Source organism: Pristis pectinata, chromosome 10 (genome assembly GCF_009764475.1).
Source record: "Pristis pectinata isolate sPriPec2 chromosome 10, sPriPec2.1.pri, whole genome shotgun sequence".
Taxonomy (NCBI): Eukaryota; Metazoa; Chordata; class Chondrichthyes; order Rhinopristiformes; family Pristidae; genus Pristis; species Pristis pectinata.
Genome location: NC_067414.1, coordinates 10,686,144 through 10,698,382, shown reverse-complemented (window position 1 = coordinate 10,698,382; position 12,239 = coordinate 10,686,144). Strand labels below are relative to the sequence as shown.

The window sequence follows — 12,239 nt, the reverse complement described above, 5'->3', positions numbered from 1 at the left end:
TGGAGACACAAGTGGAGCACATGATTCAGTCTTAAAGGCTGAGGAACACATGCCAAAAAGCTTGTGTTCCCTTTACTAAAAGGGCATGTATACCGGATAGCATAGCGGTTAGCGTAATGCTATCACAGCGCCAGCAACCCGGGTTCAATTCCTGCTGCTGTAAGGAGTTTGTACGTTCTCCCCACGCCTGCATGGGTTTCCTCCGGGTGCTCCGGTTTCCTCCCACATTCCAAAGACGTACGGGTTAGGAAGTTGTGGGCATGCTATGTTGGCGCCGGAAGCATGGTGACACTTGCGGGCTGCCCCCAGCACATTCTCAGTAACGCAAAAAGACGATGTACATGTGACTAATAAATAAATATCTTATCTAATATGGTATCCAATGGTCTGTGTTGGGGAATGTGCGTCTAATCCACAGGATTAGATGTGGATGATGTCCACGATAGGGGAAGATGGGGGCTGGATGTGGTTGGCAGGGCAACGCAAAATAGGAAAAAGTGGAAGGCAAGAAAAATAAAGGAATTCTTCCCCCCCTCCACCCATGGCAATCCAGCCTAATTATTCCTGTTATCTCTTCATAGTAACTATATCCAGTTTTAATCCATTAAACCATCAAAACATTACATCCAGCACTTGGTAAAATAATTCAGTATTTAAAAACAAGGTTAAATAATTGTGGCAGGCAAAGCCACACTTCACAGCACCTGCTCCCTTGCAGGATAAAATGTTTTATTTGTTGTGTTTGTTACACAGGGGCATGATGCAAGGATGTGAATGGAATGAACCACACGCTGACCCTTTAAACGATACGTGGAGATTGGGTGCAAAAATCAGAGCCCGTTACTTGGATACTTCATTCAGTCCCCACACGGAACTCTCGACACTAGTTTGTCCTTGGGGCAAAACTGAGAGCACAGCAAGCAGCCCAGAAGACCACCTTACCGACAGAGATTTGGAAAGTCATGATGCAGACGTTTTCCAAAGCTGCCACAAATTCAGGGATCTGAGGAGCGAATGCTAAAAGAAGCAACCCCTCAAAACTAATCAGGAACCAGGTACTGAGAAAGGATACATCGTGTGTTAGACACAGGAATCAGCTTAGTTGTTAAGGATAACTGCTTCCTCACAAACCCTAATTGGCAGCTGACAAGCAATGCTTTAGTTCGTATCACAGAAGAAAGAGGAGTAGGAGAAGGCAACATGGGCTTTTGCAACTGCTTGGTTGTTTCTACTTTAAATCCACCTTCATGCCCAGTTCCCAAATCTCACGATTCCCCTGGTGACCCCATACAAACATTCAAGTTTTAAATTTATTCAATGGTTTAGCATCTGCTGCCATTCAAGGTAGTGAATTCCAAAGATTACAACTCTGAAGAATATTTCTTAATTTCAGCCATAAATGGCAAATTCTTATTCGATAACCATGACCCTTGATTCTAGGCTCTCTTGAAAAGTTCTCAGCAAACTCTTGGGTGAGGTACGGCTTAACTTTTGTAGCTGGAATCAGGAGTATTCTCTGTAATGGCAACTCCTGTGTGTGGAGTGAAGGAAAATCAGACACAACTGTTTACAAAAAGGTCAAGGCAATGAAGCATGAAATCAGGGAAAATAATGAAAAGGAAACAAATATAAATGAATTATTAGAGAAGGAATAAAAGGACTTAAAGAATACTGTACATTGAATGTCATGAATGGGGAGGGCTGACAAGGGGGCAGAGAGAAGGTTGATGGGTCTTCTTGTGCCCATCAACAAGACTTGTAATAACAGAGGATCACTGAATGAAGAGAGGATTAATCATGCTACAATTAGATTTTAATTTCTCAGACTGAAAATTCGGAGAAACTTTGCGTAAAGATAGACAAAAAAAAATCTGCAGATGCTGGAAACCTAAAATAAAAACAAAAAATGCTGGAAACACTCAGCAGGTCAAGTCGCGTGTACAGAAACAGAAGTTAGTGTTTTGGGTCCACGACTCTTCACTAGAAGTAGGTAAGAGAAAAGACAAGTTAGTCTTCAGTAACAGGGAAGGTGGGAGAGGGATGAGTAGAATAAAGAGAATCTCTCTGATAGGGTGAGACCAAATTAAGCAGTAGGATCAGATTAAGCTTCTTTGTGAGATTGTAGGACACACCAGACTGTAGTAGGAAAAATGAGCCAAAATAACGACAGACATGAACGGCCAGTTCTGATACAGACAGAAAGTAAGCAATTTACCTAGAATTGAAGAATTCACTATTGAGTCCTGAAGAACGCAACATGTCCAGGTAGAAGATATTTTACTCCTCAAGCTTGCATTGGGCCACTGATACAAGGGAGATACTTCCTTTGTTCTACCCACCTGCCCCCACCTTCTCTGCTACTGAAAATTAACTTTTTTTCTTTCTTTCCCATTTCTGATGAAGGGACTCAAACCTGTACAATTCTGCAATTTTACTGGGAATAGAAACAAGACTGAACCAATGAGGGTTTTGATGATACAGAGGGTTTGATAGCATAGCCTTCTGGTTCTGGACTCTCTGTTGAGCGGAAATATCCTCTCAGCATTTACTCTGGTCAGCCTGAGTTATCATCTGACTGAAAGGTTGCTGGAAGCAGATTCCATATTATCTCCCAGCAGGGAACTGGAGAAATATTTGAAGGGGAAGAATCGGGAAAGAGCACCACAGTAAGATTCCAATAATCTGCTATCCAACCATTCAGAAATCCTGATGGTTTGGCATCTGGCTCACCAGGTAATGTCTGTTACACTCCCTTTCAGTTTGCCAGGCTCCCCGTTCCCACTCTCCCTTCTGACATCGTTCCTGCACTCTCTTTCAACTGACCAGCATCCCAGTTCCCGCACTCCCCTTAAACTTACCTGGTTCACTGAGAAATTTATTATAATACTGTGCAAAATCTTCAAAAAAGTGAATTTAAAATGTATTGGGAGTATTAACATGAATAACATCCAATAGTCCAAAACATTTGCTAATTCATCACCACCAAGTGTGTCTGATTATCCTAGTTTTACTGTATTTGAACAGTATGGACATCCACAGATCCCTCAAGGTTGCCACGCAGGTCGATAGGGTTGTTAAGAAGGCATATGGTGTGTTGGCCTTCATTAGTCTGGGTGCTGAGTTCATGAGCCGCGAGGTAATGTTGCAGCTCTATGGAACTCTGGTTAGACCACACTTGGAGTATTGTGTTCAGTTCTGGTCGCCTCATTATAGGAAGGATGTGGAAGCTTTAGAGACGGTGTAGAAGAGATTTACCAGGATGCTGCCTGGATTGGAGAGCATGTCTTATGAGGATAGGTTGAGTGAGCTAGGGCTTTTCTCTTTGGAGAGGAGGAGGATGAGAGGTGACTTGATAGAGGTGTACAAGATGATAAGAGGCATAGATCAAGTGGACAGTCAGAAACTTTTTCCCAGGGCGACAATGGCTAACACGTGCGTGGAACGCACTGCCGGCAGAGGTTGTGGGGGCAGATACATTAGGGACATTTAAGAGACTCTTAAATAGACACATGAATGATAGAGAAATGTGGTGCTATGTGGAAGGGAAGGGTTAGATAGATCTTAGAGCAGGATAAAATGTCAGCACAACATTGTGGGCCAAAGGGCTTGTACTGTGCTGTAATGTTCTATGTTCTCTTAAAGGGCCAGTACAGAAGGATTGAATGACCCTTAATGAATAGTACTATTTGCAGTTCTTAACACATGGTTAACAATTAAAAAGTCAATTAAGAACTGCTATAACATTCTTTATAAACCCAAAAGACCTTCCTAAACAAATCTCAAGAAATGCTGAAATTATGAATCACAAATTTTGCGATGAACAGGTAGAACTCACCCACACAGGTTCGACCATCATCTGCAAACTGATAGCCTGTGAAACATTCACATCGAAAGGTCCCTGGCTGATTGTTACAAACTGCATAGTTTCCACAAATTGAGGGGTTGTCTCTGCATTCATCAACATCTGCAGGGTCACAACAGTAAGAACTTTAACCCAGAGATAATCCACAACATGACTCATTGCAGTGAATTTATTTCTAATCTCCTCACAGATCATCTGTTTCAAATTCACCAGCTACAGCAACGATCTGCATTATTTTGCACATTTAAGATAGTAAAATGTCCCCAGACTCTTCATAACAGCATTACTAAACAACACAACAGAGGAGATGGTAGGACAGGTGACCAAAAGCTTGTTATAGGGAAAGGTTATAAGGAATATCTGAAAAGCAAGAGAAAAGGTAAAGAGGGGCTAGGAAGAAATTCCAGAGCTTTGGGGCCAGGCAGTTAAGACAGGCTGTCAACGGTGCAGCAATTAAAATCTGAAATGTCCAGAATTGCCCGAGGTCATTTTCCTGAGGGAACAATGCTGTAAAAGACAGTTACTTATGCAAAAGTTAGTTCAATTTACTTAGTGGAATAGGCCATTGTCTTGGTTCAGGAGAGACAGTTGGAGAATACATCAGAAATGTTCATCCGTGCCAAAGAATTCATCCTCCCTAGAATCCCAGCTTCCAATTACGTTCCATCCATAATCTGTTACTGATTTTTCAACATTAGTTCCCATTTCAAAAAATGTGCTTTGGATTTTAAATATTAGAATTCAATTCTGAAGTCTGGTCAATGATAAAATGTGAATCTGAATTCACTGAATTATTTCTCAGTCAACCGCACAAGTGGGAAGCAGATTTTAATTTCAATTTATTTTTGCTGTTCCTTGCCTCACTTGAACAGAACATTTCTCCTTCATGGAGAAACAAAATCCCAGCCATGTTAGCCTTTCCAAATGGATATATCACCTTTTTTCAGTGCCTCTTTGTCCTTTTTCGTAAAAATGAAACTTGTCTATTACTGTGCTAATGTTTAACTCTGCTTTTGGAAATCTCTTGGGACAAACTTCTAATCTAGGAATTTGTTTTGCATGTAGACTCTGAATTCTACAGTGGCATCTAAACCAACTAGAGGTAACTGTATCTTTTAGGAGTGGAGGTTTAGAATAATAGTACATTTTTTGCACTGATATTTGATTCTTCCTGGCATAAAAATTCAAGGCATGAATAAAATGGTGAAGAATTTAACACATTAAAACAGCCCATTTTATTCTTTTCCTCCTCATGGGTTTATCTCACTTTTCCTTCAATGTCTTTGGACATTTATGGCCAAGTTTCAATCAAAACTGCAACAAATACAATTATTCTAAAGCACTCTCTGAGAAGATATAGTAATCTTTAGGTGGACTGTATTCAAGCACTCAGTTAGCACAGCTGTTCCCAGTGGGAGCCTGTTTACATACCTCACGTCCTTCTACCAAGCAACTGAGTGCATCACAGCACTTAGCATCCAACCTGTGCTGCTGAGTGCTGCAACCCAACCAGACACAAGAAATGGACATGAACTGTAAACAGGCTCCTGCTGAGGACAGCTGCAGTAACCCGATGCTTGATTGCAATCTACCAGTTAATTGGGGGGTAAGTGCATCATTTAGGAGAGGAAGTTCGGAATAATTGGACATGTTTTTGCAGTTTTGTATGAAACTTCACCGTAAACACTCAAACAGGTTCCTCCCCCGTCGATTGGCTTGGTGGGCATACAAAGACAATGGCTTCCCACTGTTCACTAGAGGAGGTCTCAGCACATCCTAGACTAGAACAAAATGGACCATTAGAGTCTGGGGAGGGGGAGGAGAGGTGAAGCAGGGAGACGGCAGCGTACATGAGAATGCTCCGTCGCAAAATCAGCAAGGTGTCCCTCTGACGTCAACCGGATAATGAGTTTGTGGACATTGTGCATGGGTAGCCTGGAGCTGTGTCAGGAGGTTGCTGTTCCTCTCTGGGTCACACGTGGTCACCACTTGGGCAAGCCAGGATGTTGCAGGGGAGAACATTTGGAACAGGTACTGTTTTTCCTCCCGCACCACCTTCCCCCAAGTTCTGTTTCTCTCTCCCCAGATGCTGCCTGATCTTCTGAGTATTGCTAGCATTTCTTATTTTAGATTTCATCATCTGTAGTTTTTATCTTTCCAATTACAGTTCCATGGGGCTGCCCGTCTGCCTCAACCAAGATCCCCGCTCAAAAGTGTAGAAAATCTGCACATATGCAACAATGAAGAACGAACAGCTCCTTCCCCTGGATACCATTGGCTATGTTCAGTTCTCTCATCGGAGAAGCCTACACTTCTGTGCCCAGAGAACAGTGGGAGTGTGGAACAAGCTGCGTGGATTAGCCGAGACAAACAGGGTTGCTGCATTTAAGGAGACGCTGGATAAAGATCAGGGAGAAAAGAACAGGATGTGCTGACGAGGTGAAAAGTAGGTAGGGAGACTTATATGGAACATCAATACTGAAAAGGACTTGCTGTGTTAATATGTTGCACTTTCAATGGAATTCAATGCAAAACATCCACCATCATTGAGCACATAATCACCAGGAAGTCTTTCTATCCAGCTTCCAAGGTAAACCAAATCCACACTCTGACAATAAGGTCGCTGCTTGTCTCATTGCCAGTTACCGTCTTACCATAGCAAGTCTGGCCGTCACCGTAGAAACCAGCAGAACATTCACAAGTGAACTGATTCCCCTGCCCTGGGCGGCAAGCTGCATTGGTGTCACATCCATGGGTTCCGGTGTAGCAGGGGTTCTGGTTTACCGAACTCGAATCATCTGAACAACAGGAATTAGAAATTCATTTCAATCTATGTACACCACTGTTGCTTTAATCTACCTGTCTTTTCCCTAAAGAGAATAAAATTTATCAACCACTGGTTTCACTTAAACCGAACAGAGTGTATTAAGTGAAACATCCCTTCCAAAAAATAATTTTGTGCAGAATAATACACATTTAACCACGGGCCTTTGGTCTTCCAATCAATGACAACATAGTTTAATAGCATCTTTAACTTAGTATAGTATTTCAAGCTGCTTCACAATAGCTGTCATACAAAACTTGGCACCAGCACATAGAAGAAGCTGAGCAGCTGACCAAAGGCTCAGGTTTAGTCTTAAATCAGGGGAAAGAGGGAGAAAAGCTCAGGGAGGGAATTCCATAGGTTAGCTGAAGTCAATGCCACCCGTGGTGGAGTGATTAAAATCAGGCTGGGCAAAAGGGTGATGATTGGGGGAATGTTGATGTCCCTTTGTTCAATCAAACTCTAGTAAAACAAAAGTCAAATGGTTGAACGTAGACTACTTCAATCCCAGAATACCAGTCATTCTGCAATTCTGCAAAGTACCTGACCAAAGCAATTTCCACACAACAACCAAAAGAAAAAGAAAGAGCAATGACTGACTGTAGTTATACTACATTTGCTACAAGACAAACTGGTGTCAGGGGACATGGTTGTAAAAGTAGTATAATGATTCATGGAGTCATACAGCTGGGAAACTGCCTGAAGTCCCACACCACCAGGTTCGAGAACAGCTCCTTCCTCCAATCATTCAGTTCTTGAACCAACCTGCACAACCCTAATCACTACAGTATAGCAATATTATGATCTCTCTGATCACTTTGCACTAAAATGGCCTTTGTTTTTTTTGTTCTAATTGTATTGGTATTGATTTATTATTGTCACTTGTACCGAGGTACAGTGAAAAACTTGTCTTGCATACCAATCGTACAGGTCAATTCATTACACAGTGCAGTTACATTGAGTTAGTACAGAGTGCATTGATGTAGTACAGGTAAAAACAATAACAGTACAGAGTAAAGTCGCCAGCCCTGTAAGAAGATTTAAAAGAACATTATTAATAATTGTTAGTGACACAGAGTCTAAATTTAAAAGTGTAGAATGATTATAGTAAGGGTAATGAGTAGATCCGTAGAGAGCAGCTTGCAACGAGTCGCCACGCTCCAGCGCCATTGTGTTCTTTCTTGTAAAGAAAGTGTTTTATTTATGCTTAATTTGTTTTTTTTTCTTGTGAATGCTGTTTATATGATGCTATGTGCCTGCTGCAAGTAAGTTTTTCATTATCTCTGTGCACACATGTACTTGCGCATGTGACAATAAACTCAACAATGACTTTGAGCCCTCCACACCCGCACTGACCATTGGGCACACAGCTGGGTGCAAGGTATCGAGCAATGAAACGGTGGGGGAAGAGTAGTGTAAATTGATACAGTTTGGCAAAACAAAATGGGAAACAGTACAGACTAAATGGCAGAGTTTTAAAAGGTGTACAGGGACAAAGGGACTTGGGTCAATATGCACATAAATCTTTGAAGACACAAGCGACTGCTGAAATCTGGAGCAAAAAACAAAATGATGGAGGAACTCAGTAGGTCAGGCAGCACCTGTGGATGGACAAGGATAGTCGACGTTTCGGGTCGAGACCCTTTCTCTGGACTTGACGTAAAGATTAGAGAAATAAAAGGATGTGGGGAATCAGCAGAGGAATGGGTCTGATGGGATGAGGAACTGGCAAAGACCCAATGGACCAAATGTCCTCCTTCTGCGTCATAGGGGAACACAGTGGTGCAGCAGTTAAAGCTGCTGCCCCACAACTCCAGGGGTTCAATCCTGACCTCGAGTACTGTATATATGGAGTTTGCACATTCTCCTTATACTCTCGTTTCCCTCCACCTGCCAAAGGTGCTGCTGTAAATTACAACAGGAAACTGAAGATGCTGGAAATCTGAAATAAAAAAAGACATGAAATGCTGGAAGCACTCAGTAAGTCAGGCAGCATCTGTGGAAAGAGAAACAGAGTTAACATTTCAGGTCAGAGACTCTTCATCAAAACCTCCGAAAGGTCTTTGACTGGAAGTATTAAGCCAGTTTCTCTCCATAGATACTGCTGATCTGCTGAGTGTTTCCAGCATTTTCTACCACTATAAATTACCCCTAGTGTAAATGTGGCTCAAGATCCAATGGGGAGTTGATAGACACATGGGGGTTGCGGGGGGGGGGGGGGAAGAAGGGGAAGGGGAAGGGGAAGGAAGAAGGGGAAGGGGAAGGGGAAGGAAGAAGGGGAAGGTTCTGCTGGGAGCCTGAATGCAACTGCTGGGTTGAATGGCCTCCTTTGTGTGTCATAATAAAGTAACAATTCTACGACTCTAAGAACTTCAGAGGTTTATCTCAAGCTGACTCTGTCAATAAGCCTCGGCTCTGAATGCACAAATGGCAAATAACCGACTCAATTTCCCTGTACCGTGCTCTACTTATCTAGTTATTGGTTGATAACAGTTAGCAGCCTGGGAATGTCTGGTCTTTCATTTCCTGGAGCAAGGACACTACATAATGGCATGTGAACTATCCAATTATCAGGTCTGACCCCGAGGCTCACTATAATTAAGTAAGTATCAGGCAGCTGAAGCACACTCCAGGGACAGACAGCTCACTTACAAGAATGCTCTTTGATCCTGGAGAAAAGCATTGAGGAAAGAGTCTAAAAATCAAACAGCACCTTTGGAATACAATGTCCTGTAAACCAGACTTGGTGTTAAACCAGTTACCAGGAAATCTGTGTGAAACAGTGTTTAATTTCTAAAAAGATGAACTTCAATACATTTGGTAATGATCAAAGGCACCAAGAGCTATATTGCTCTAGGTACCAGTGGTGTATTGCGATTCTCCAACAATACCTCAGGATTTAACACCTACTTAGCGGCTCTACTTCATTAGGAGTTTGAGAAGATTTGGTATGTCACCGAAGACTTGCAAGTTTCTACAGATGTACGGTGGAGAGCATTCTGACTGGTTGCATCACCACCTGGTATGGAGGCTCCAATGTGCAGGATAGAAAGAGGCTGCAAAGGGTTGTAGATTCAGCCAGCTCCATCGTGGGCACAACCCACCCCACCATCGAGGAAGGCGGCATCCATCATCAAGGACCCTCACCGCCCGGGACATGCCCTCTTCACTTTACTACCGTCAGGGAGGAGGTACAGGAGCCCGAAGACCCATACGCAATGTTTCAGGAACAGCTTCTTCCCCTCCGCCATCAGATTTCTGAACAATGCATGAACACTACCTCATTATTCCACTTTTGCATTATTTATCTTTGTAACTTAAGGGCAATTTTTAGGTCTTTCTGTCTTGCACTGTACTGCTGCCGTAAAACAACAAATTTCACAACATATGTCAGTAATAATAAACCTGATTCTGATTCCACATACATACCAAACATTTTCATCGATTCCTGTTTTTTTTCCATTTTCAAAACTAGCCTTTCTACAGGAACTGTGGAAATATGGCCTTACCCTTTATCGGGATGCTTTGTTATACAGTACACTCAGAATAAATTAGATTAACAATACTGCCTCTTCATCAAACCATATGGGCATTTATTCATCAAACCATATGGGCTATTATTTTTCACCCTTTCAAATACCATGTGGTGGCATCTCTTTCATGATTTCCATAACTCTATACCCACATTAGACATCAAACACGATGATCTGTGGTCTCAGTATCTTTGACAATGTATACTCTTGTTATTGCATCAGCCTAGATTTTGAGATGATGATTGTATGAACCTATAAGTTTGTGACTTAAGAAATAGGAATGCAAGCCAAACTGAGGCACAGGACATTAAGAACTGTAGGGGAATAGAATCTCAGGTACCTTGCCAGAATATAGACATAAAGCAGTACAGGACAGGAACAGGCCCTTCGGCCCACAATGTTGTACCGAACCAATTACGTTAGTAATAAAATGCCCAACTAAACTAATCTCTTCTGCCTACACAATGTCCATATCCTTCCATTTCCCTCACATTCATGTGCCTATCCAAGAGCTTCTTGAACACCCCTACCATATTTGCCTCCACCACCACCCCAGGCAGCGCATTCCAGGCACCCACCACTCTGTGTGAAAAACTTGCCCCACACATCTCCTTTGAACTTACCCCCTCTCACCTTAAATGCATGCCCTCTAGTATTAGACATTTCAACCCTGGGGAAAAGATACTGGCTGTCTACTCTATCTATGCCTCTCATAATCTTTATAAACCTCTATCAGATCTCCCTTCAGCCTCCACCGCTCCAGAGAGAACAACCCCAGTTTGTCCAACCTCTCATAGCACATGCCCTCTAATCCAGGTAGCATCTTGGTAAACCTCTTCTGCACCCTCTCCAAAGCCTCCACATCCTTCCTATAATGGGGCGAACAGAACTGAATGCAATACTCCAGATACAGCCTAACTAAAATTTTATAAAGCTGCAGCATAACTTCCTAGCTCTTGAACTCAATGCCTCAACTAATGAAGTCAAGCATGCCATATGCCTTCATTACCACCCTATCAACCTGTGTAGCCACTTCCAGGGAGCTATGAACTTGGACACCAAGATCCCTCTGCTCATCAACTGTTAAGGGTCTTGCCGTTAACAGTGTACGGTCTCTTTACATTTGATCTCCCCAAGTGCAACACTTCACACTTGGCCGGGTTGAACTCCATCTGCCATTTCTCCACCCAAATCTGCAACTGATCTATATCCTGCCGTATCCTGTGCCGGTCTTCTACGCTATCCACAACACCACCAATCTTCGTATCATCTGCAAACTTACTAACCCACCCATCTACATTTTCATCCAGGTCATTAATGTTAATTGGTAATACTGGGAAGTAAGGCATTAGTTTCTAATATCCAGCAGAGGAAGGAGATGAAATTTTGAAAGGGCACGTCAAGTACCGGGATCAACACTCCCCAACACTGTTTCAGCGGAATCAAACCATATCACTGCTGGTTCATACCATTCAGATCCTTGGTGTGTCACTTATCATTGCAGCCTTCAAGCTAATTATTCCTCTGGTTTTGCATTGATGTATTTATCCACAACACTTCTAGCCAACTGAAAACAAGTCCAGTCCTGTAGAAAAGCTAGAACCTAGGATCATGGAGGCCATTGCAACCATCACGCCAAAGCTATCCAATCAACCGATTTCCCTGTTCCATTCTCATCACCCTGCAGTTTTTTTTTCCCTTTTTCATATGGAACATAAGAGGGACAATTACTATTGAATCAGCTTCCATCACCATTTGAGGCAATGCATTCCGGGCCAAAACAACTCATTTAAGTAATAAGGTTCCCTTCTTGTCCTTGAGTCATTTACCAATCACCGTCCAATCTGCACCCTTCAGTTTATGATTCCCGTCAGCAGAAACTGTTTCTCTCCATTTACACAATTAAAAACACCTTAGCCCCTGCTGCTTTAAGGAGAACAACCCAGGTTCTCCAGTCTTTCCATACAAATAGTATTGTTCTGGCAATCTCTTCCAAGTGCCCTTCCCAGAGCATGGTGTT

The 12,239-nt window shown here is 42.5% G+C and overlaps 1 protein-coding gene across 1 annotated transcript in view; it reads right to left on the bottom strand.

The window, feature by feature from the left end:
• The window catches only part of nid1a (nidogen 1a), a 95,707-nt gene that overhangs the window by 50,275 nt on the left and 33,193 nt on the right, over positions 1 to 12,239 (bottom strand). Inside the window, exons 9-10 of the mRNA XM_052024063.1 lie at positions 6,517 to 6,660; positions 3,836 to 3,964 (exon numbers count right to left, since the gene is read on the bottom strand). Of these exons, the coding sequence (XP_051880023.1) occupies positions 3,836 to 3,964; positions 6,517 to 6,660 (273 nt within the window). The remainder of the gene's footprint in view (positions 1 to 3,835; positions 3,965 to 6,516; positions 6,661 to 12,239) is intronic.